General features: G+C 39.3%; 1 protein-coding gene across 2 annotated transcripts in view; it reads right to left on the reverse strand.

The window, feature by feature from the left end:
• The window catches only part of stac3 (SH3 and cysteine rich domain 3), a 25,593-nt gene extending 2,817 nt beyond the window's left edge, over nt 1–22,776 (reverse strand). The window contains exons 1-9 of one of the 2 annotated variants that reach the window (XM_060930776.1): nt 22,637–22,776; nt 22,393–22,423; nt 21,980–22,034; nt 7,567–7,645; nt 6,767–6,923; nt 5,577–5,674; nt 5,414–5,474; nt 4,550–4,647; nt 2,754–2,823 (exon numbers count right to left, since the gene is read on the reverse strand). In XM_060930776.1, coding sequence (XP_060786759.1) covers nt 2,754–2,823; nt 4,550–4,647; nt 5,414–5,474; nt 5,577–5,674; nt 6,767–6,923; nt 7,567–7,645; nt 21,980–21,996 — 580 coding nt within the window. In that variant the 5' untranslated portion in view covers nt 21,997–22,034; nt 22,393–22,423; nt 22,637–22,776. The remainder of the gene's footprint in view (nt 1–2,753; nt 2,824–4,549; nt 4,648–5,413; nt 5,475–5,576; nt 5,675–6,766; nt 6,924–7,566; nt 7,646–21,979; nt 22,035–22,392; nt 22,424–22,636) is intronic. The other variant, XM_060930775.1, reaches the window with a different exon arrangement.
• Nucleotides 22,777–24,127: the final 1,351 nt, after the last annotated feature.

The following is a 24,127-nucleotide window of genomic DNA, read 5'->3' on the forward strand; positions in this document are numbered from 1 at the left end:
AGAGAGAGAGAGAGAGAGAGAGAGAGAGAGATTCATTTTCAAGAGAGAGGAAAAAGAGAAAAATTGTCAAGGAAACAATTATTTCTAAGTGCTATAATGTAAGTAATAACTAACTTGTTTTATGGATGTTTCACAACATTAAATGTAAGTCCAACCGCAAATCAGAAAAAGTTGGAATGGTATGTTGAAATTGAAATTAAAACTGAAAAACAATGCTTTGAAAATAATTTGACCTGTACTGCACTTGAAACAGCACAGCAGCATATTATTTGATGTTTTACTTTATTTATTGTTTTGTCAAAATAAACACATTTCTATTTTGAATCTTGCAACGCATTTCAAAAAAAGTTGGGACAGTAAAGCATTTACCACTTTATAATGTTGCCATTCCTTCTCACAACTCTTAAAAGAGGTTTAGGAACCGAAGATACCAAATGATGAAGCATTTCAGGTGTTATTTTGTCCAATTCTTCCTACAAACAAGTTTTAAGGTGTGCAACAGTACAGGGTTGTCATTTTCATATTTTTCATTTCAGAATTTGCTATACATTCTCTCTTGGGGACGGAGGGGACAGGAATCCTTTTCTTCCACAGCCATTCCTTTGTAATGTGTGCAGAATGTGGTTTTACATTGTCTTGTTGAAATATCCCTGGAAAAGATGTCATCTTGAAGGCAGCATATGTTGCTCCAAAATCAGTGTACTTTTCTGCATTAATGCTGCCATCACAGAAGTGTTAGTTACCTTTGCTGATACAACCCCATACCATGACAGACCCTGGCTTTTGGACTTATTGCTGGTAACAGTTAGGATGCTCCTTTTCGTCTTTGGTCCAGAGCACACAACATCCATTTCTTACAAAAAAATTCCTGGAATACTGATTCATCTGACCATAATACACATTTCCACTATGTGATGGTCCATCCCAGATGCCTCTGAGCCCAGAGAAGTCGACAGCACTTCTGGAAACAATTAATATTCCTGTTCCATTTTGCACAGTAAAGTTTGAACTGGCATTTGTGGACGTAACTCCATATAGTCATGCATGACAAAGGTTTGCCAAAATAATCCCGAGCCCATGTGGTTATATCAGCTATAGATGAATGATGGTTCTTGATGCAGTGCTGTCTGAGGGATCGGAGATCACATGTGTTCAGCTTAGGCTTGTGCCCTTGTCCTTTACGAATCAAAATGCTTCTATATTCCTTGAATTGTTTCATGATATTATGCACCATAGAGGGTGAAATGTCCAAATCCCTTTCTATCTTTCTTTGAGGAACATTATTTTTAAACATTTCAATAATTTTATCATGCATTTGTTGACAAACTGGAGATCCTTGACCAGTTTACTCCTCAAAGACTAGGCTTTTTCGAGATACTGATTTTGTACCAAATCATGATTACAGTCACCTGTTGACATCACCTGCTTCAAATTACATCATTATTTAATTGTTTTACCTCATTACTTGCCCTAAATTGCCCCATCTCAACTTTTTTTGGAATCTGTTGCAGGCCTGAAATGCAGGATTGGATGTATACTAACAAATGAAATGAAGTTGACCAGGCAAAATATGAAATATATTGGATTCATACTGTCTGCAATGAAATACAAGTCAAAGTACAATTAGTAAAATTGGCTTTCTTTTTTATTTGCATTTTCCGTACCTTACCAACTTTTTATGATTTGGAGTTGTATAAATAATATTATTAATTAATGTATGTATAATGTGTCATTAATTAATACATATTAATAAGTAAACGTTTTGATAAATTGCTTTAGTAGAAGAGGAATTAAACATTTTGCATTAGGATGCATCACCTCTTGTTGTTGATAAGCTTTGGTTTCTTTAGATCTACAAGGCCATTTTTGGAAATCTTCCACCTTATATCAGTAGGCTGCTGAACTAGAATTCTGGATCCTATCAAACCCACTAGAATGACTGGCTTATGCTTAAGGTCCCTTGTGTTCACTTCAAACTCAGATCAAATCCATGATCACAAACTTTCCTGCCTCAATTTGTAACTGTTTTAACTGCTTTTTGACATTATTTTATTGTAATTTTTATTGTATCATATTCCTATGCTTTCTACTATTTTTATTATCTTATATATTATGTTTTATTTGTATTTGTAATGCAGTAGTCTCAGCATTATTGAAAATGAAGGGAATGTATTTCTGAGAATTTAAATAAAGTTGAAAGAATAAATGAATGAAAATAATGATTATTTTCCCTTAACAGCACAGACCATTGTGTATTATTTCTTAATTAACTTTTCTACTGATCATTAGAAATTATACTTCAATACAGTCAAATCTTCCAGTATTAAAAAAATGAAAGTCTTAAAAATATGGCAAGTATACGTCACAGAAAACCAAGAGCCTTTTAGTTGTAATACCTTATTTAACTTAAACTAAATTGAGTGGGTGAGTGCCAGCACAAGATCATGTTTATTACATGTCCATCCCACCAAAGACACATAAAAGATTGCCTTGTTAACATAAGCCATTTTCAGTTTGCTCAGTTTTCAAATCACAGCAATCTTCTTAACTATTCACTAGTAATAAATCTTAAATATATTGTATATGCAGCATGTAAAAGATAAAACCTTTTGCATGAATTTTGCCCCAGTTTGGATTGTTCATTATTCTTATTAAAAACCCATAATGGCACAGTCAGGATTATTATTTGATGAGATGCTAATACAAAGTAACTGAGCCAAATATTTAAATTAAGGTAATGCTGGTGCTTTTACCTTCACCCCCCTCTTCACCCTCTTTGGGTTGCTGAGCCTCTTCTTCCTCCTCCATCATCATCATCATCATCTTGAAAGAATATGTTAAATTATTTTTTAATATGAAATAATTTTTTATTTAAATTTGATATATATATATAATAAAAGGTTACTGTCTTGAAAACATTAAAATAGAGTTATCCAATGAGAATTTATTGTTTATTGTCTCTAGGCTGAGAATAGTTTAGGTTAGGACTTCATTGCTGGGACAGAAGGCCATGGCAGTGTATGTACTGTATATGTAGGAAGTGACAGATAAATTAACCAATCAGATTTTGATTTATAGTGAGAGGGACCAAAAATGTATCGCCCTAGGATTTCTCGAAGGCCAACACAAGCTTAACCACAAGTTGGCGCCATCAGCACAGCAGTTAAGTAACCTTCCAGCCGGTGTAGCATTCATCAGTAGTATTAGTGAATGCTAATAAAGTGGTCAAAACAGTGCAGTGCTATTGAGAGCAAGTATCACAGGCTAAAGACCAAGAAACTAAGATTTCTGTCTCCAGATTCTTTTTCCACGCACACTCGCTACAGTATTTTTCACTCGTACTTAAGTTTCGATATGTAATTTACTTAGTTACTTTTAAAATCAACATTGACAATTACACACAACGGAGCGACCTGGCAGCCTGCCACTAATCCCTTGCAAAATCCTTTGCCCTGTTGCCTTTTTGGTGTGTCTGGCTAAGATTTGGCTGAGCCCAGCTCTAATAGTCTAATAGTAATGGTTCGCCACTTATATATATAAAAAAAAAACAGTCAAAAGTTGGACACACCTACTCATTCATAGGTCTTTCTGTATTTTTACTATTTTTTACATTGTAGAGCAATACTAAAGAAATCAAAACTATGAAATAACATATAGAACATAGATGGAATTATGTGGTGAACAAAAAAGTGTTTAAAACTGTTTGATATTTTAGATTCTTCAAAGTAGCCACCATTTACCTTGATGACGCTTTGCACGCTATTGGCATCATCATAACCAGCTTCATGAGGTAGTCAACTGGAATGCTTTTCAGTTAACAGGTGTGTCTTGGCAAAAGTTAATTAGTGCAATTTCTTGCTTTCTTAATGCATTTGAGATCAAACAGTAAATAATAAATAAGAATAATACAGTAAATAGCTCTATTCCACAACTGCAATAAGGACTGTGTCAGGATGGAATAGCCAGAACAACAAAGGTATAGCTTACTAAGATGAAAAAAAAATCTTTTTAAGATGATTTCAGATTGTAACAAATTACACTTGTAACAAATTAACTTGAAACAAACTGGAAACGGAATTTTTTTCTTGGGATGTGAATGGAGCTTTATTAATGTCACTCCACAGTAAGTGTCTTCTTTCTTATTAATATGTGCTGTCTAAAATTATGTACCAGAAATGGAAACATACATTCACACATAGCAATCCAATTGGTGTGGAATTATAATGTAGTCTTGTACAATGTAAAGTGTACACAGGAATTTGTGTTGGCTGTATCACCAAGTCACATTCTTATGTACACTGTTCATTTGGCGAATAAAGCAATTCTGATTCTGAGCCTGAGTCTTGTTTCCACTATTTGGGAGCATCCTGTAATGCCACTGCACTGTTCTTTTCTCATGTCTGCATCAGTTTGAATGACCGAATGATGATCTCATCTCATCTCATTATCTCTAGCTGCTTTATCCTTCTACAGGGTCGCAGGCCCGCCGAATGATGATGGAATGACAAACATGTTTAGAACCCTCACAGGATTTCAAGAGTTCACTTACATTCTTTTTATCTTCTGAACTTTTCTTTCTCTCCTTATTTGCCATGATAACTCCAGTTCGCAGAGTGTCGAACACTGGGTCATTGCGATTTTGCTGTCCTACACACACACACACACACACACACACACACACACACAAAATTGCAGTGCTTGTGTCTGGAGTTTAAGCTGCAGTATTTCTGGAAATGTGCGTTTTACTGTTATGTTTTATGCAGAATCTTTCAATGTCCTTAAGTTCATTTGGTCCATTATATGGCCAAAAGTATGTGGATGCCTGAATATCATGGGCATTCCTAAGCAGTTGTTCTGCTTTCACTGCTGTAACAGCCTCCACTTTTTTGAGAAGGCTTTCCGCTGGATTTTGGAGAATGGCTGAGGAGATTTATGCTCATTCAGCCACAAGAGCACAAGAGGTTAGGCACTGATGTTCAGTAAGAAGGTCTGATGCAAAGTTGTTGTTCCAATGAACCCCAACAGTGTTCTCAAAGTGGATTTGAAGTCAGGGCTCTCTGTGCAGGCCACTTGAGCTCTTTCACTCCAACCTTGATAAACCATGTCTGTATGGACCTCACTTTATGCACAGAGGCATTGTCAGGAAGGAATAGGTTTGGGCTTCTTAGTTCCAGTAAAGGGAAATCCTAACGTTACAGCATACAAGGACATTCTAGACAATTATGTGCTGTTAAGTTTGTGGCAGCAGTTTGGTGAAGGCCTTCATCTGGGTGTTGTGGTTAGGTGTCCATATATTTTGGCTATATAATGTAAGTGAGGTAAAGCCTGAATACATTAATCACTAGAATCAATTTAGACATCATTAATACTTTTAAAGGACATCTCAAGGAAGTTTTAAAAATGTGATACTCACCAGGGTTATTTATCTCCTGATCATACAAAGGGGAGCTGTATGCTCGCCTGAAACCTGGGGGCTAAGAAAAGGCAGTGATGTGTTCTAATACTATTGCCATCATGCTACAGATTCAGGCACAGAGATCTGAATGAATTTGACATATTGGTGAATGATATCTCACTATTTTGCCAAAGCATCTCTGGAATTCCACATAGGATTGGCATGCATGGTGAATACTGGTCTTGCAGTTCTTGCAGCGCAGAGCAAATTTGTTATTGACTGAAAAGAAGAGAGATAGAGGGATTAGAGTGGCAAAAAAAGCTAACCATATTCAATGTCCAAAGACAAATTAACAGTGTACTGTATCAGGACACTTGTAAATCCTTGTTGATGACTTCTTGGCAGACACACGTGTTGGTTTGCTTGCAGATTAATGTGTGTGTGTGTGTGTGTGTGTGTGTGTGTGTGTGTGTGTGTGTGTGTGTGTGTGTGTGTGTAAGCTCAGTCAAAAACATACTGAGCTACTCGTTGCAGACATGAAGTGTCTTTTAATTTAATTATGCTGTGAATGCTGTGAAGAACTAATTGTTCATTGGAAATAGTGCTCTTTTTATCCCTGGGTAAAATATTAGAATACAAAAGAAGGCATACGGGTCTACCTTTAAAATAGACATTGTAGTGAAACTGAAATGATGTCATGAATCCCTCATGATTTGCATTACAGTATGTGCTAAAAGATTAAGAACTTATTCCAGTGCTAATGACCATTTGTATTATCCTAATCACATTTCATAAAATACATACAGGCATACAGGATCATCTTTATTTTGGAAATTATATAACAGTTTAGCCGTTGTCACTGATCATACACATACACACCTGAGCTATATAAGCTATAGACCAGGACTGGTATGGAGTCTCTGTACACCAAATCATGTACAGAATAACAGAAATATATTAACCGCAGAAAGGCTGTGAAATTATGAGTTTCTCATCACATGACACAGCATTTTTGCAATACTGATCTCATGAGAGATATTTATACAGCTATTCATCTATTGTCTGGATTTTCATTCCTTACCAATATCAAGTTGTCTGTTCAGAGAAAGAAATGGGGTAATTTCCTGTTTTTTGAGGTTTTTTAAAAATTATTATTAATTTAAGTCATAGTTTCCCAAAATTTAAGCAATGTAAGCAATGTACAAGCTCAAATTTCATTTGTAGAAAGCCAATTTATTTTGATAACACATAAACTGACTCTAGACACCAGTGTCTACACCACTGTGGGGCCTGGAAAAAAAAAACAATCTGAGGTTATCCACTGTACCTCCTTGAATCACTATGCAGTAACAATGTGTGCCAAAGACTCACGGACAATCATTCGAGCACAGACATCACAGAACTTGGGTTTCTTGCAGTAGTGATCTTTGAACTTATGTGGCCTGTCATTCACTAGAACCACAGGCTCAGGAGTTGGAGGAGGGGGAGCCTCTTCTTCTTCTACTTCTTCATCATACACAAAATATACCTGAGATAGAGTCAGATAGGGAGAGAAAGGGGAAATGGTTTAAAGGTTTAATTATAGATTCTGAGACAAAATCTCTTTTATTCCTGAACCAAGATGTTGGATAGTCTAAAGATCACCATGAGATTACTCTGCATGGTATCACAGAAACAGTAAAGATTTCTGTGGATATTCTTCCTTGGAAAACTTTTGGAGTGTAGTTGCTAAGAACAGTTTGCATTCCAGTCTCCATCACTGAACAGTTAATAACTTCAGTTTGGTACAATAGACTTAAAGTTAAAGCTATAATGAATTCAGAAATGACTCTGATGCTCATACTCAAGTTCCTGTTAACACAATTAGCACTTTTTGATGATATAGTATACAGTTATAGAAGAGAAATAATTCATAATCTGGTGTCATCCAGAAGACGATGGATTCCCTTTTGAGGCTGGTTCCACTCAAGATTTCTTCATGTCATCTCAGGGAGTTTTTCCTTGCCACCATTTTCTCCGGATTGCTCATTAGGGATAAATTTATATATGTAAAGTTTATATCTGAATTTCTGTAAATTTGCTTTGTGACATTGTTTCATTGTTAAAAGCATTATATAAATAAAATTTAATTTAATTGTTTACAGTCTAAAGGATAAAACAATAATACATACAGTGTTGTCATCTTCTTTGACCACATTATCAGGCACTGGTGGGTTATCATGGATATCCAGAGAGTCCTTATCCTCAAGTCTGAAATAAACACACACAGACTTGTATTTTTTTTCTATTAACATGCGCAGTTATGGGCTGCCTATATGTTTTACACAACATGTACAAAGGCCTTGTATATGTGGGCAAAGTTTTGATTGCCTATTCTCTGTGCAACTGATACACTTTTAACAAATCAATAATTTGCATGAGGTATATATATTTTTAACACATACAGTACTAGTCAGAAGTTTGGACACACCTTCTAATTCAATGGTTATTCTTCTCATCTCATCTCATTATCTCTAGCTGCTTTATCTTGTTCTACAGGGTCGCAGGCAAGCTGGAGCCTGTCCCAGCTGACTATGGGCGAAAGGCGGGGTACACCCTGGACAAGTCACCAGGTCATCACAGGGCTGACACATAGACACAGACAACCATTCACACTCACATTCACACCTACGGTCAATTTAGAGTCACCAATTAACCTAACCTGCATGTCTTTGGACTGTGGGGGAAACCGGAGCACCCAGAGGAAACCCACGCAGACACGGGGAGAACATGCAAACTCCACACAGAAAGGCCCTTGCCGACCACGGGGCTCGAACCCAGGACCTTCTTGCTGTGAGGCGACAGCGCTAACCACTACACCACCGTGGTTATTCTTTATTTTTATTAATAAAAAGACATTTCATGTCTTAAGATAATGATCGACTGTCGTTACACTTTGCTCAGTTGAGCAGTTCTTGACATACAACCCCAATTCCATAAATTTGGGAGACTGTGTAAAATGTAAATAAAAAACAGAATATGATGATTTGCAAATCTTGGAAACCCTATATTTCATTGAAAATAATACAAAAGCAGCATATCAAATGTTGAAACTGAGAAATGTTATTGTTTTTTTGAAAAATATATGCTCATTTTGAATTTAATGTCAGCAACACGTTTCAAAAAACTTGGGATGTATACCACTGTGTTGAATCACCTCTACTTTAAACAACACTCTGTAAACTTTTGGGAACTGAGTAGACCAACTGATGTAGTTTTGAAAGAGAAATGTTGTCTCATTCTTGCCTGATATATAATTTGAGTTACTCAAAAGTTCGGGGTCTCCTTTGTCATATTTTGCGCTTCATAATGCACCAAATGTTTTAAATCAGAGACAGGTCTGGACTGCAGGCAGGCCAGTTCAGCACCCAGACTCTTTTATTACAGAGCCATGCAGTTTTAATATGTGCAGAATGCAGTTTGGCATTGTCTTGCTGAAAGAAGGAAGGCCTTCCCTGAAAAGAATTTTGTCTGGATAGCAGCATATTACTCTAAAACGTGTATATATCATTCAGCATTAATGATGCCTTCCCAGATGTACAAGCTACCCATGTCATGTGCACTAATGCACCCTCATACCATCACAGATGCTGGCTTTTGAACTGTGCACTGATAACAAGCCGGATGGTCCCTCTCCTCTTTAGCCTGGAGGATGTGGTGTCCATGATTTCTAAAAAGAATTTCTACTTTTGATTTGCCAGACCTCGGGACAATTTTCCACTTCACCTCAGCCCATCATAAAAGAGCTCAGGCCCAGAGAAGGTGGTGGTGTTTTTAGACATTATTTATAAATGGTTTAAACTTGCATTTGTGGATGCAGTAATTAACTGTTTTCACAGATGATGGTTTTCTGAAGTGGTCCTGAGCCCATACGGTGATTTTCACTACAGACACGTGTCTGCTTTTAATACAAGTATTGCCTGAGGGCCTGAAGATCACACACATCCAATGTCAGTTTTCAGCCTTGTCTCTTGTATACAAATATTTCTCCAGATTCTCCGAAACTTTTAATGATACTATGTACCATAGATGATGTGAACCCCAAATTCTTTGCAATTTTACACTGAGGAGTGTTATTATTAAATTGTTGTACTGTTTGCCCATGCAGTCTTTCACAGAGTGGTGAACCCCTCCCCATATTTACTTCTGAGAGACTCAGCCTCCCTGGGATGCTCTTATTATACCCAATCATGTTACTGGCCTGTTGCCAATTAACAAAATTAGTTTGTTTGTTTTTTAGCATTCACAACTTTTTCAATCTTTTGTTGCTCCATCCCAACTTTTTTTTTAAACATGTTGCTGACATCAAATTCAAGATGAGCATATATTTTTCAAAAAACAATAAAAATTTCTTAGTTCCAACATTTGATATGTGGTCTTTGTCTCATCTCATCTCATTATCTCTAGCCGCTTTATCCTGTTCTACAGGGTCGCAGGCAAGCTGGAGCCTATCCCAGCTGACTACGGGCAAAAGGCGGGGTACACCCTGGACAAGTCACCAGGTCATCACAGGGCTGACACATAGACACAGACAACCATTCACACTCACATTCACACCTACAGTCAATTTAGAGTCACCAATTAACCTAACCTGCATGTCTTTGGACTGTGGGGGATGTAGTATTTGTGAGGAAATAACTGCACACAGAGACAGAGCCGAGGTGAGTATGGTTTACTTGGTGGTTATGTTCTCAACACTGCTACAGGCATGCACTGCGCGCAATGGCCATTAGAGCTACCGTAAGTCTACTAGTGTTTTGCCATCATTACGGTAAATGATATTTTCTATCAACTACTACACTCCTCCCCCCCTAGATTATAACCCTTATGACTAACAACCAGCCTGCTATAACAGTCAATGCAGTGCTCACATTGTATTAAACATTTACTTACTTTAGGTACTGTACTTCATTAACATTACAGAAAGCACTATGAACTCTGAACCTTGTCACTTAACTAAATATCTCTACATAATACTTAGAGATTCAGTCTTTTTGGTGCTGTTCGCTCTCTTTCAGGATAGCGGCGTGCTGGTTGAACAGCCTGAGGTGGACCCTCAGCTGCATCTTGTTGTTCTGTCTCTTCTGCTTGTTCCTCAGGGTCCGCTGCGTACTCCAGGAAATCATTGTCATCCCTTCTGCTTGGCAAGCTTGAGGCTTTTGATGCACGCAGGTGATTAACATGCACCTTGACTTGACAATGACTAACTTGAACATCATAGGTCAGAGGTCCTCTTTGCCGCAGAATTGTTCCTGGTATCCACAGCTTCTTTGGATGTCTAAAGTCTCGAACTAACACCCTCTCCCCATGACTGAATGTCCGGAGTGTCTTTGCTCGCTTGTCATGAGCCTTCTTTTGCTGTAACTGATGCTTGACCACCACTGCAGACATGTCAGGCTTCAATAAAGACAGACGAGTGCGTGGTTGTCTCTTCAAAAACATTTCAGCTGGGGTGTGTTCCGTGACAGTGTGAGGAGTGTTTCTGTATGTGAACAGGAACTGAGCAAGCCATTGCTGAGGTGAGACAAACTGACCTTCAAGTCTAGTCCAGGCTTTCTTGAATGTTTGCACAGCTCGCTCTACTGCGCCATTGGATGTGGGATGGTAGGGTGGAGACAGAATGTGGCGCACTCCGTTATTTTTGAGAAACTTCTCAAAGTCTGCTGATGTAAATGGAGGGCCATTGTCTGACACAAGAACCTTTGGCAAGCCATATGATGCAAAGAGGTTCCGGAGAAGTTGCGTAGTCTTCTCAGCTGATGTCTGATGTATAGGCAGTACTTCTAGCCACTTTGAGTAGACATCTACTACCAGTAGGTAGTGTTGCTTATTGATTTCAGCGAAGTCGACATGCACTCTCTCCCATGGTGAAGTAGCCCATGACCAAGGATGGAGGGGTGCTGCTGCAGGTCTGTTCAGCGTGGTCTCACATGCAGTGCACTGACCTACATAAGTCTCTATCTCTTGATCTATTCCAGGCCACCACAGGAAACTTCTGGCTAGTGCCTTCATCCTTGTCATTCCTGGATGTCCATCATGCAGATCTGACAGAAGCCTCTGTCTGTACTTCAGTGGTATGATGACACACGACCCCCAGAGAATACATCCCTGGTCTGTAGACAACTCGTCCTTCCTCAGATGGAATGGTTTCAGATCTGGGTTAGGCACAAACTTTGGCCATCCTGACAATGTCAAATCAAGGACCCTGGAGAGGATAGGATCGTGTCTGGTCTCTGTGGCAATGTCATTTGCTGAAACAGATAATTCATCCACATTTGACACACAGAACACTCCATCATTGTTGACACTCTCATCTGTGTCACCCTTGCATGGGAGACGTGACAATGCATCTGCATTGGCATGATCACTAGATCTTCGGTACTGGATGTCATAATCATAAGCTAACAGAATCAAAGCCCAGCGTTGCACGCAGAGAGCAGTCAGAGTGGGTACTGCAGATTTAGGGCCAAGAATTGTCAACAGTGGTTTGTGGTCTGTCAACAGCACAAACTTTCTTCCATAGAGATACTTATGGAACTTTTTGACACCAAATATTATGCTCAATGCTTCTTTTTCGATTTGAGCATAATTTTGCTCACTTGGTGAGAGTGTCCTAGATGCAAAAGCAATTGGTTGCTCTTCACCGGATGGTAGCACGTGAGAAATTACTGCTCCGACACCATATGGACTGACATCACAGGCAAGCCTGAGCAGTTTCTCAGGATCGTAGTGCACTAGGTATTTGCTGTTTAGGAGACGCTGCTTGCATCCCTTGAATGCATCTTCACATTAAGGAGACCACTTCCATGGTGTGTCTGCTTGAAGCAGTTGGTGAAGTGGGTGCAGCAGTGTGGACAGGTTTGCCACAAATTTTCCATAGTAGTTAAGCAGCCCCAAAAACGATCTTAGCTCGGTCACATTCTGAGGAGCTGTGGCATTCACTATGGCATCCACTTTACTTGCTGTTAGGTGTAGACCCTGTGCATCAATTCTGTACCCAAGGTACTCCACTGAGTCCTGAAGGAATGCACACTTTGATTGCTTTATTCTCACTCCATATCTTTCCAGTCTTGTCATGACTTGATCCAATATTTTCAGATGTTCTTCCTTGGTAGATGCAGACACCAGGATGTCATCCATAAAGCACATGACCTTGTCCATTCCGTGCAGTATTTGGTCCATAGTGTGTTGAAACACTGCTGGAGCTGTAGAGACACCGTAGGCTAGACGATGGTATCTGAAGAGGCCCTTGTGTGTGTTTATGGTAAGGTACTGCTCTGACTCTGGGTCTAACTGCAGTTGTTGATACGCGAAAGACAGGTCGATCTTGCTGAACACTGTCCCGCCAGCCAGCGTGGCAAACAAATCCTTCGCATTTGGAAGAGGATATTCTTCTGGCAGTATGCATCTGTTCACAGTAACTTTATAGTCACCACACAATCCCACTGCTTTGTCTTTCTTTGGTACTACGACAATAGGCGCAGCCCACTCACTCCTTTCCACTTGAGTGACAATGCCGTTTCTCTCAAGGCGCTCTAGCTCTTTTTCCACTGCTTCTCGTAATGCATAGGGCACTGGTCGTGGCTTGTGGAAGATTGGCTTGGCATTGCTTTGCACTCTGATGGTTGCTTTAAAGTCTTTTATCTTTCCATAGCCTTCTTTGAACAGATCTTTGTGCTTTCCAATGATGCCTTGCAGTGAGAGCTGGTCATCTCCCTTGCTTTCGTCAATCCTAAAGATTGTTGCCCAGTTCAGCTTTATCTTCCGCAGCCCATTCCTTCCTAGCAATGGTGGTTTATTGCCCTTCACCACGACAAGAGGCAGTCTCCACTCCTGTCCCTCATGTTTCACTGGTACTATGATTTTTCCAAGCACAGGTATTGCATCTCCTGTGTATGATGACAGATGAATGGCTGCAGGTTGCAGAGGGCAGCTCTTCAGTTGCTCCCCATAAAGAGACTCTGGGATCAAGGACACTGATGCTCCAGTATTCACTTGCATTTTAACTGGCTTTCCCAACACCTCTAATTCTGCAAAAATTCCATCTTTTCCTCCTTGAGCAATGTACACTGTGTACAGGCCCAGCTCATCATCCTTGCAGTCATCTGAGTCATCAGTTTCGCCATTTGCAGTTACCATTTGAGCTTTATCACTTTTCATTTTCTTGCAGACTCTTTTTAGATGTCCAACCTTTCCACAGCCGTGGCAGGTTTCAGTGCGGTAGTAGCATTCATTTGGCTGGTGATTGTCTTTGCCACATCTATAGCATTACTGCTTTTTGTCTTTGGAGAAACGCTGCTTGTCTCTTACATCCCCCTGGTGGTTTTGTCGTGAATTGCTTGTCTTTTGTTTTTCCACTTTTCATTTGCAGCATTGGAGACTTTATGTACTTCCCCTTTTGGTTTTTCAACATGCTCCCTCATTTCCTTAGTGTCTTTATACGCCAATTCAAGAGCAAGCGCGGTATCACAGGCCTTTTTGAAAGTAAGATCCTTAATTGTCAGAAGTCGCTTGTGATATTCATCCCCTAAGAGGCCACAGACAAACTGATCTCTCAGTGCATCATTCAAAAACTGTCCAAATTCACAAGTGCTTGCTAATTTCTTCAGTGCAAGAATGTATTCAGTCACTGTTTCATCTGGCTTTTGCTGTCTTTTGTAAAATCTAAAGTGCTCCGCAATCAAAATTGGCTTTGGCTTGAAATGCAGAGACAAGGCACTTGTGAGGTTTTGATAAGTTGAATCTGAAATTTTCACTGGAGCAATCAAATTCTTCAATAGTCCATATTCAGTAGGGCCCAAGACACTCAAAAACACATCAATTTTCTTTTCTGCTTGGATTTCATTAGCTGACAGCCATCTTTCAAACCGTTCCAAATAGGAATCAAAATCCTCTTTCTTACTGTCAAATTCTGGCACTTTTCCTATCATTGCCATTTTCTTTTACTTTACAGTTTCCTCACTTCTAGTATAATTCTTCAATTTACTCTTTGCTGAACTCCGTTTTCAATGTGCAGTCTATTCCTTTGTCTCTTCAAGACACGTTTCATTTCAATTCAAGGACTCACCACAGGGTGTCACTCTCGCACTTCCAAACAGCTATTTTCTTGCTAAGCATAGTTGGAACAATAGTTAGCCGGTTTCAGTTTCTTCCAAACTCAAAAACAGACGAACGGCTTCAGTTAGGATGAGTGTCAATCACTGGAAGTTTTCTTCACTCATTACTGTTGTGGATTCTTCAACTTGTGACCCTTGTCGCCACTGTAGTATTTGCGAGGAAATAACTGCACACGGAGACAGAGCCGAGGTGAGTGTGGTTTACTTGGTGGTTACGTTCTCAACACTGATACAGACATGCACTGCGCGCAATGGCCATTAGAGCTACCGTAAGTCTACTAGTGTTTTGCCATCATTACGGTAAATGATATTTTCTATCAACTACTACAGGGGAAACCGGAGCACCCAGAGGAAACCCACGTGGACACGGGGAGAACATGCAAACTCTGCACAGAAAGGCCCTCGCCGGCCACAGGGCTCGAACTCGGACCTTCTTGCTGTAAGGCGACAGCGCTAACCACTACACCACCGTGCCGCCACTGAAAATTGTCATATTCTGTTTTTTTATTTATGTTTTACACAGTCTCCCAAATTTATGGAATTGGGAATGTAATGTGGATTAGTTGTGGAATAGGGCTATTTACTGTATTTTGATTATTTACTATTTACTGTTTGATCTCAAAGGCATTAAGAAGGCAAGAAATTAACTTTTGATAAGGCACACCTGTTAACTGAAAAGCATTCCAGGTGACTACCTCATGAAACTGGTTAAGATAATGCCAATAGTATGCAAAGTGTCATCAAGGTAAACAGAGGCTACCTTGAAGAATCTAAAATATCAAATACATTTTGTTTTTTTAACACTTTTTTTGTTTACCACGATTCCATATATGTTCCATATATTATTACATAGTTTTAATGTCTTCAGTATTGTTCTACAATGTAGAAAATAATCAAAATAGAGAAAAACTTATAAATGAGTAGGTGTGTCCAAACTTTTGACTGGTACCGTATCTAAAAGTGATAACTTTTTAAAATGCCATATAATTACAACCCCATTTCCAGAAAAGTTGGACTATTTTCCAAAATGCAATAAAAACAAAAATATGTGATTTGTTAATTTGTATGAACCTTTATTTAACTGACAAAAGTACAAAGAAAAGATTTTCAATAGTTTTACTGACCAACTTAATTTTATTTTGTAAATATAAACAAAGTTAGAATTTGATGGCTGCAACACAAAAAAAGTTGGGACAGAGGCAAAATAAAACTGAAAAGTTCATAGGATATTCAAGTAACACCATTTTGGAAAATTCCACAATAAGCAGGTTAATTGCTATCATGACTGGGTATAAAAGGAGAATGCACCAAAGGCTCAGTCTTTGCAACCAAGGATGGGTCATGGCTCACTCCTTTGTGCCAAAATTCATGAGAGAATTGTTCATCGATTCAAAAAAGAACATTTCATAATGCAACATTTTAGGTATTTCAAAATCTACAGTACATAATATTGTGAAAAGACAAAAGGAATTTGGAGACATTTCAGTGCATAAAGGGCAAGGTTGGAAACAACTGTTAAATGTGCATGACCTTCAAGCTCTCAGGCAGCACTGCCTGAGAAACCATCATGCTAATGTGACAAATATAGCCACACAGGCTCAGGAGTACTTCGGAAAACTGTTGTCACTTAACACAGTCTGCCACTGCATCCAGAAATGCAACCTGAAACTGTATTATGCAAGGAGGAAGCCATTCATCAATTCTATGCAGAAATGCTGCTGATTTCTCTGGGCCTGAACTCATCTCAGATGGTCCGAAAGACAGTGGAAACATGTGCTGTGGTTAGATGAGTTCACATTTCAGCTTGTTTTCTGGAAAACTAGACGTTGAGTTCTCAGTGCCAAAGGTGAACATGACCATCCAGTTTGTTATCAAAGAAAGGTGCAAAAGCCACCATCTGTGATGGTATGGGGAGCATCAGTACCCACAGCATGAGTGAGTTGCATGTATGTGAGGGTACCATTGATATATTGGGGCTTATATTGGGATTTTAGAGAGACATATTCATCAAGGCAACATCTCTTCCCTGGAAGCCCATGCTTATTTGAGCAAGACAATGCCAGGCCTCATTCTGCATGGGCTACAACAGCATGGCTTCGTAGACACAGAGTGCATGTGCTTGACTGGCCTGCTGCCAGTCCAGATCTGTGTTCTACTGAGAATGTATGTGACATCATGAAGAGGAGAATCAGACAGCAGCCATCATGGACTGTTAAGCAGCTGAAGTCTTGTATCAAGCAAGAATGGATAAAAATTCCAATTGCAAAACTGCAACCATTAATATCCTCAGATCCCATATGATTACAAAGTGTTATTAAAGGAAAGGTGATGTAATACAATGGTAATAATGCCTCTGACCCAACTGTGTGTGTGTGTGTGTGTGTGTGTGTGTGTGTGTGTGTGTGTGTGTGGCAGGCATCAAATTTTAACTTTGTTTATATTTACAAAATACTTTTAAGTTGGTCATTAAAACTATTGGAAATCTTTTCTTTGTACTTTGGTCAGTTAAATAAAGGTTCACATGAATTAAGAAAATCACATATTTTGGGGTTTATTGCATTTTGCAAAATATCCCAACTTTTCTTGAATATAAAGGTTTACATGAATTAACAAAATCACATATTTTGGGGTTTATTGCAGTTTGCAAAATATCCCAACTTTTCTGGAAATGGGGTTGTGTCAATTATTTTGCATAATCCCTCATTAATATACAGTACATACAGTTAAATTCAGTTCATTACATGCAATAAACTGTTTATTTCCAATCAGTAGGCAAGGCCATAACAAGTGTCAAACATTTAGTGTGTTGCAGAAATCTGTCAGTTGAAAACCAATTTCTGATTGTATCTTAGAAGGCAAGTCACTGTTTTCAGGACATCGCTGTTTTCATGTCAAATTTAACAACTGGAGATGTGAAACTATGTGAGAGGTTTTAAAAAAACTTTCTGAAACTATAACAGGCTCTGAACATTGGTTTCTTTATCGCAAGTTATGTCCATGTACATAAGAAATTGTAGAAAGTGGAAAGTTTTCAATTGACTTTTTAATGCCATTGAGATTTTATAGTACTCAAAGCTGCTGTACCTAATCATTGTAGCCAAAAATTAAATAGTTGAATCTTTTATTAAAACAGCACTTTTCTTCACAGGCCAGGGTCAAGCCAAATGTTCCCACAAGCCAGGTGCCCTTTTTTATTTTATTTTTTAAATATCTTTTTAAAAAATATTTATTTCCTTTACTTATTTTTGAGGGGCGGCACGGTGGTGTAGTGGTTAGCGCTGTCGCCTCACAGCAAGAAGGTCCTGGGTTCGAGCCCCGTGGCCGGCGAGGGCCTTTCTGTGTGGAGTTTGCATGTTCTCCCCGTGTCCACGTGGGTTTCCTCCGGGTGCTCCGGTTTCCCCCACAGTCCAAAGACATGCAGGTTAGGTTAACTGGTGACTCTAAATTGACCGTAGGTGTGAATGGTTGTCTATGTGTCAGCCCTGTGATGACCTGGCGACTTGTCCAGGGTGTACCCCGCCTTTCGCCCGTAGTCAGCTGGGATAGGCTCCAGCTTGCCTGTGACCCTGTAGAAGGATAAAGCGGCTAGAGATAATGAGATGAGATGAGACTTATTTTTGAGACATTGCAAAGTATACTGAAGAAAAAACAGCAACGTATAATGACATAAACATTTATTGATGTGTTTGTGTTTGTATTTTTGTCTTTGTACTATATTCAGGGTAAACCAATTTTGGAGATCAAAGTGAAGTCTCAAATAAACTAATTATAAATATTATACATTTTTAAAAATGACATTTGCCAATTTTTTTATTTAGTTTAATGTTGTCTGGGAAATAATGCACTTGGTCATCACCATACATTAAAATAATAAATTGAAATTGTTATAGAACCTCAAATGTATCTAATAAATTGCTGAAACAATTACTTTTATGGCTCAGATAAATTATATTTCTTTCTTATTTGATTTACTTTCTTTCTAGATGGGGTGCCATTCTTATATTCTTCCCATTTTTATCTAATTTGAATTCAATGACACAAATGACCAATCAAATAATTTTTTTTAATGATTGTGTATGTTTCTTCAAGTTTCCCAAACAAATATATTTTATTATGATCTACTTGCTATCTAACATTTTTTTGACTGTACAAGTCCACCCCCCCCCACCATTTTTTTTTTTTTACAGTCTTGGAATTAGCAGGTAATGTACTGCATTATTAGTGTTACTAATTTAAAGACCTGCCTTGACTTGCTTCTGTGATTAGTGATGAACTTCAGTCTTGCTATTTTCAAGATTTGATCTTGGCGCCTTTCATAAATGTTTCAATAATGTTAAGAAATATGCTATTTGGGGCGGCGCGGTGGTGTAGTGGTTAGCGCTGTCGCCTCACAGCAAGAAGGTCCTGGGTTCGAGCCCCGGGGCCGGCGAGGGCCTTTCTGTGTGGAGTTTGCATGTTCTCCCCGTGTCCGCGTGGGTTTCCTCCGGGTGCTCCGGTTTCCCCCACAGTCCAAAGACATGCAGGTTAGGTTAACTGGTGACTCTAAATTGACCGTAGGTGTGAATGTGAGTGTGAATGGTTGTCTGTGTCTATGTGTCAGCCCTGTGATGACCTGGCGACTTGTCCAGGGTGTACCCCGCCTTTCGCCCATAGTCAGCTGGGATAGGCTCCAGCTTGCCTGCGACCCTGTAGAAGGATAAAGCGGCTAGAGATAATGAATGAATGAATGAATGAATATGCTATTTGTTTATTTGCAAATCTCCTACAGTGTCCTCTGAAAGTATTGGAATGGCAAGGCCAATTCTTTTGTTTTTGCTATACACTGAAGGTATTTGATTTAGAGATTAAAAAAAAAATGAATATGAGATTATCAGAATTTCAGCTTTCATTTCCTGATTTTTACATCCAGATGTGTTAAACAACTTATAACATGGCAACTTGGTGGCAGACAACCCAATTTTTAGGTGAGCAAGAGTATAGTAAAAGACAGCCTTAAAGTAAGTTATATTAATATTTGGCATTACCAAATGGTTTGTGATGCTTTCCCAGGCTTATACTGTACTATTGGTGGTGGTAGTGGTGTTTTTTGTTTGTTTGTTTGTTTGTTTGTTTTGGGGGGTGTTCCTCCCTTCAGTCTCCTCTTCTGGAGGTAAAATGCATAATCAAATGGGTTAAGGTCTGGTGATTGACTTGGCGAGTCCAAAATCTTCCACTTTCTTCCCCTTGGTGAAGTCCTTTTTTGTGTTGGCAGTGTATTTTGGGTTATTGTTTTGATGCCTGATGAAATTCCTCCCAGTTAGACTGAGTGCATTTCTCTGTAAAGCAGACAGAATGTTTCTGTAAACTTCTGAATTCATTCTGCTACCATCATGAGTTGATTCATCAGTAAAGACTAGTGAGCCTGTTCCAGAATCAGTTATAGAGATCTTGCATGTGACGTCACAGCCGATCCAGATTGTGACAGACGCCATCGTGTTGGTCAAACGCCATATTCCGCCTTCTACTTCTGCTTTTACTTCTACCTTTTCCTCTGGAAAACCCTACTATATACAATTCTACTACAACGGCTGCGGCTACAAGCTCTCCCTACCTGTGCACGTTTTTTATGTTTTTTGTGTGTATTTTTGCGTGTTGTTCGTCTGTACCAGACTTCAATATCCACTACAACCGTATGGACTTACTGGACATTGGTTTCCAGCAGAAAATGATGGTTTGTAGCGATTTCCATCGCATGCACAACATTCCGGACGAGAAAAAAAAAAAACATTCCAGACGAGACCAGATTGCGAGACCAGCGGGGTCTCCGTGGATTGTTATCGGAAGCAAAGCGAAGGAGGCAGCGCCGGGAGCCGAAGCAAAAGCGAGGCTGCAGGCAGAGCCGGCCTGTTGACTAAGCTCAGAAAACAGCTACTCAAACCTCCACTGCCAAGCCTCTACCTCTCCAATGCCAGATCCATGTAAACAACACGGACAATTTGGAATTACCTTATTCTATAATCGGCTGGTCAGTGCTATACTCAATACTTAAGTGACTTACCCATCCAGTGAGGATCATTTTCTTGTTTACAAGATACCACATCTGAGTCGCTGACAAATCCTGAATTTCTGTAAAGATAACTGTCCAGAGATTTATAAGCACGCAGTGCTTCACCACTGAACAGCGAGGGAAAGTTTATGAGGTAATCATACACGTCTGGGTATTCCGCTGGCAGTTCAAAATCCGGTCGTGAAAACTCCGTCCGGAAAGCCATAAGGGTCACAAATCTGTAGATCGTTTATTTTAGACATATATCTAGTTATCTGTTCATTAGAAAAATGAGCCGTGTAGTCCGTCGGTTGAAATTGATCCATTCTGTACACGAGTGCAGCAGTATTCAGCGGTGTTTTTGACCGACACGATGGCGGTTGTGTACTTTCCGGTCACGTGACTGCAAGATCTCTATATAGGCCACTACCTCCAGGACACTACCTCCACTGTGCTTAACTGATGAGATTGTATGTTTTGGATCATGAGCAGATCCTTTCTTTCGCCATACTTTGGCCTTTCTGCCACTTTGGTAGAGGTTAATCCTGGTTCAGAACATTTGTGACTCATCTCTGTATTTCTTTGAATTCCTGGCCTTCCTATTCTGACTGTTGATGAGTGGTTTGCATCTTGTGGTATGGCCTCTATACTTCTGCTCCCAAAGTCTTCTTTGAACAGTGGATTGTGACACTTTCACCCCTGCCCTATGGAGGTTGTTGGTGATGTCACTGACTTTTTTTTTTTTTTGGGGGGGGGGGGGGTTCTTTTTCTTCATGGCTCTCACAATGTTTGTCATAAACTGCTGGTGCTTTCCTTGGCCGACCTGTTTGATATCTGGTTGTTAGCACAACAGTGGTTTATTTATTTTTCAGAATAGTCTGAATTGTTGTATAGGCTATGCCCAATGCTTGTGCAATGGCTTTGATGGATTTTCCCCTTTCCCTCAGCTTCAAAATAGCTTGCCTGTAGACAGCTGTCTGGTGTTCATATTGGTTTATCCCTTTTAACAACAAATGCAGTCTTCTCAGATGAAACCCAGGACTAAAACCAAGAATAGATATTCAGAGCTGTTAAGTGTTAACTAAACAGTCAGTCTAACAGGGCAAATCTGGACAACAAGAAATGCCTGTCAGTCACATACTTTTGATCACTTGAAAATCGCATGGGTTCAAACAAAAGGTGCCATGTTCGAAGTTGTTTAACACATGTAGATGTAAATATCAGGAAATGAAAGCTGAAATTCTCATCCGTTGTCTCATATCTTTTGGTCTCAAAATCAAATGTCTTCAGTGTATATCAAAAACAGTAGAATTGTCCTTGCTGTTGGAATACTGTACTATGTACACAGAATATGCCAAGTGCTTTGTTCAAGAAAGAAAGTAAGAAAGAAAAAAGACTACTTACTGATCATACTGAGCCATGGTGCAGTATGGACTTTGGTAGTGAGTAGAATCTGTGGCTGAAGTATAAGATAATAACACACACACACACGTTTGTCTCACTATCCTTGTGAGGACCTTCCATTGACATTATTATTAATGCAGTTAATTAACACTTATGCCTGCACCTAAACCTAATCCTAACCTTAAGTTCAACAAGGAAAAGGAAACTTTTTAACAAAAACAATGTCAAACATGTCAGATTTTACTATACTTGTGAGGACATTTGGTACTCAGTAGTATATAAAATCATGCAAACGCATGTGCACACGCGCATGCGTGCACACACACACACACACACACACACACACACACACACACACACACACACACACACACACACACACACAACCAACTGCTACACACAGACAGACAAACCTCTGCCTCAGCTAGGCTAAATTTGAATCTCCTGCCAGACAGAGTTAAAGCAGTCAATATAAATTACACTTCAAGCACATGTATTCTCTAAATAAATACAAGCAAACTTTGCCCAAATGTTTGTCATACAGTATTTTCAGTGAAGGTTCTACTATGGCTTTTATTACGTACATATATACAAACCCACAGATACACACATTTAAAACAAAACAAAACAAAAAAACAGCAGACCAAAGTTACATACCTTCTGGGGCAGTAAACCCCAGGTGGCAGAATAAGTTTTGTTTGTTTGATTTTAAACCAAAACTACCACAGCAAGATAATCAAGTCCCTAAAGTCCAGTCCAGTGGTGGCTGTAACTGTAAATATCCCCTCTGACTGTATGTGAACGATAAACCACAGTTGTTCTCCTGATCATTAAAATAGGCATATGTCTGTGTGCGTGTCTGTCATATTGAGTGGTTCAGACAGGTGAATGCCTCAGATGGCGGATGACGAAGAGTAATAAGATACTTGCTAACTCTATCACTGTCTGTCTCTCTTTCCCTCCTCTAACACAGAGAGAGAGAAAGAGAGAGACCTAAACGGAGTTAAATCTGTAAATTAATGCAGAGCTTTACAAAAAATTCTAAAATAACTGGTGAAACAGTTTACATCTATTTGGCAACCACAAATCTAATCCATGCAGTATTTAGCCATAGACATAGATCTAGGTAGGGATGTGGGGACATGTCCCTACCAGCTTTCATGAAATATGCCAACCAACATTTTGCCATTTTTTTTCTCTTCCCCTTTATTTCTATTGTTTTTAATTTATCTTATCTATATATTTTTATACTCACAACGACCTAAGGTACATAAGAATTTCACTGTAATTACTTGTAATTATATGTGACAAATAAAACTTGAACTTGAACTTAATAGAGGGTAAATAAAACAATTGGTTTGACCCCTGAAAGTGTGCTGTGGTATCTGTCACCAAGATGTTAACAGTAGATCCTTTAAGTCCTATAAGTTGCAAGGTGGGGCTTCCATGGATCGGACTTGTTTGTCCAGCACATTTCACAGATGCGCAATCAGATTGAGATCTGGGGAATTCGGAGACCAAGTCAACACCTTGAACTCTTTGTGCAGTTCCTCAAACCATTCCTGAACAATTTTTTTGCAGTGTAGCAGGGTGCATTATCCTGCTGAAAGAGGCCCCTGCTATTAAGGAATACTGTTGCCATGAAGGGTTGCACTTGGTCGGCAACTATGTTTAGGTAGGTGGTATATGTCAAAATAACATGAATTCCAGCACCCAAAATTTCCCAGCAGATCATTGCCCAGCTCATCACACTGCGTTTGCTGACTTGCCTTCTTCTTAGTGCCATCTCTTCCCCAAGTAAGTGACGCACAAGTACTTGACCATCCACAAGAGAAGAAAATGTGATTCATCAGATCAGTCCACCTTCTTGCATTTCTCCATCATCCAATTCTTATGCTCACATGTCCATTGTAGGCATTTTTGGTGGTGGACAGGATCAGCATGGACACTCTGACCAAGCTGTGATGCACTATGTGTTCTGACACCTTTCTATCATAACCAGCATAATCCTTTTCAGCAAATTTTGGAAATTCAAATGAACAGGGATGAACAAGACTCAGTACTTTGGGTTTTAGAGAACTGGCATGACTTTACAATGGATCAGAGGTTGCACTAGAACTCAGGAAAGCACAACCTTGGCAGGGAGTG

This window comes from Neoarius graeffei, chromosome 10 (genome assembly GCF_027579695.1).
Source record: "Neoarius graeffei isolate fNeoGra1 chromosome 10, fNeoGra1.pri, whole genome shotgun sequence".
NCBI classification, from domain to species: domain Eukaryota; kingdom Metazoa; phylum Chordata; class Actinopteri; order Siluriformes; family Ariidae; genus Neoarius; species Neoarius graeffei.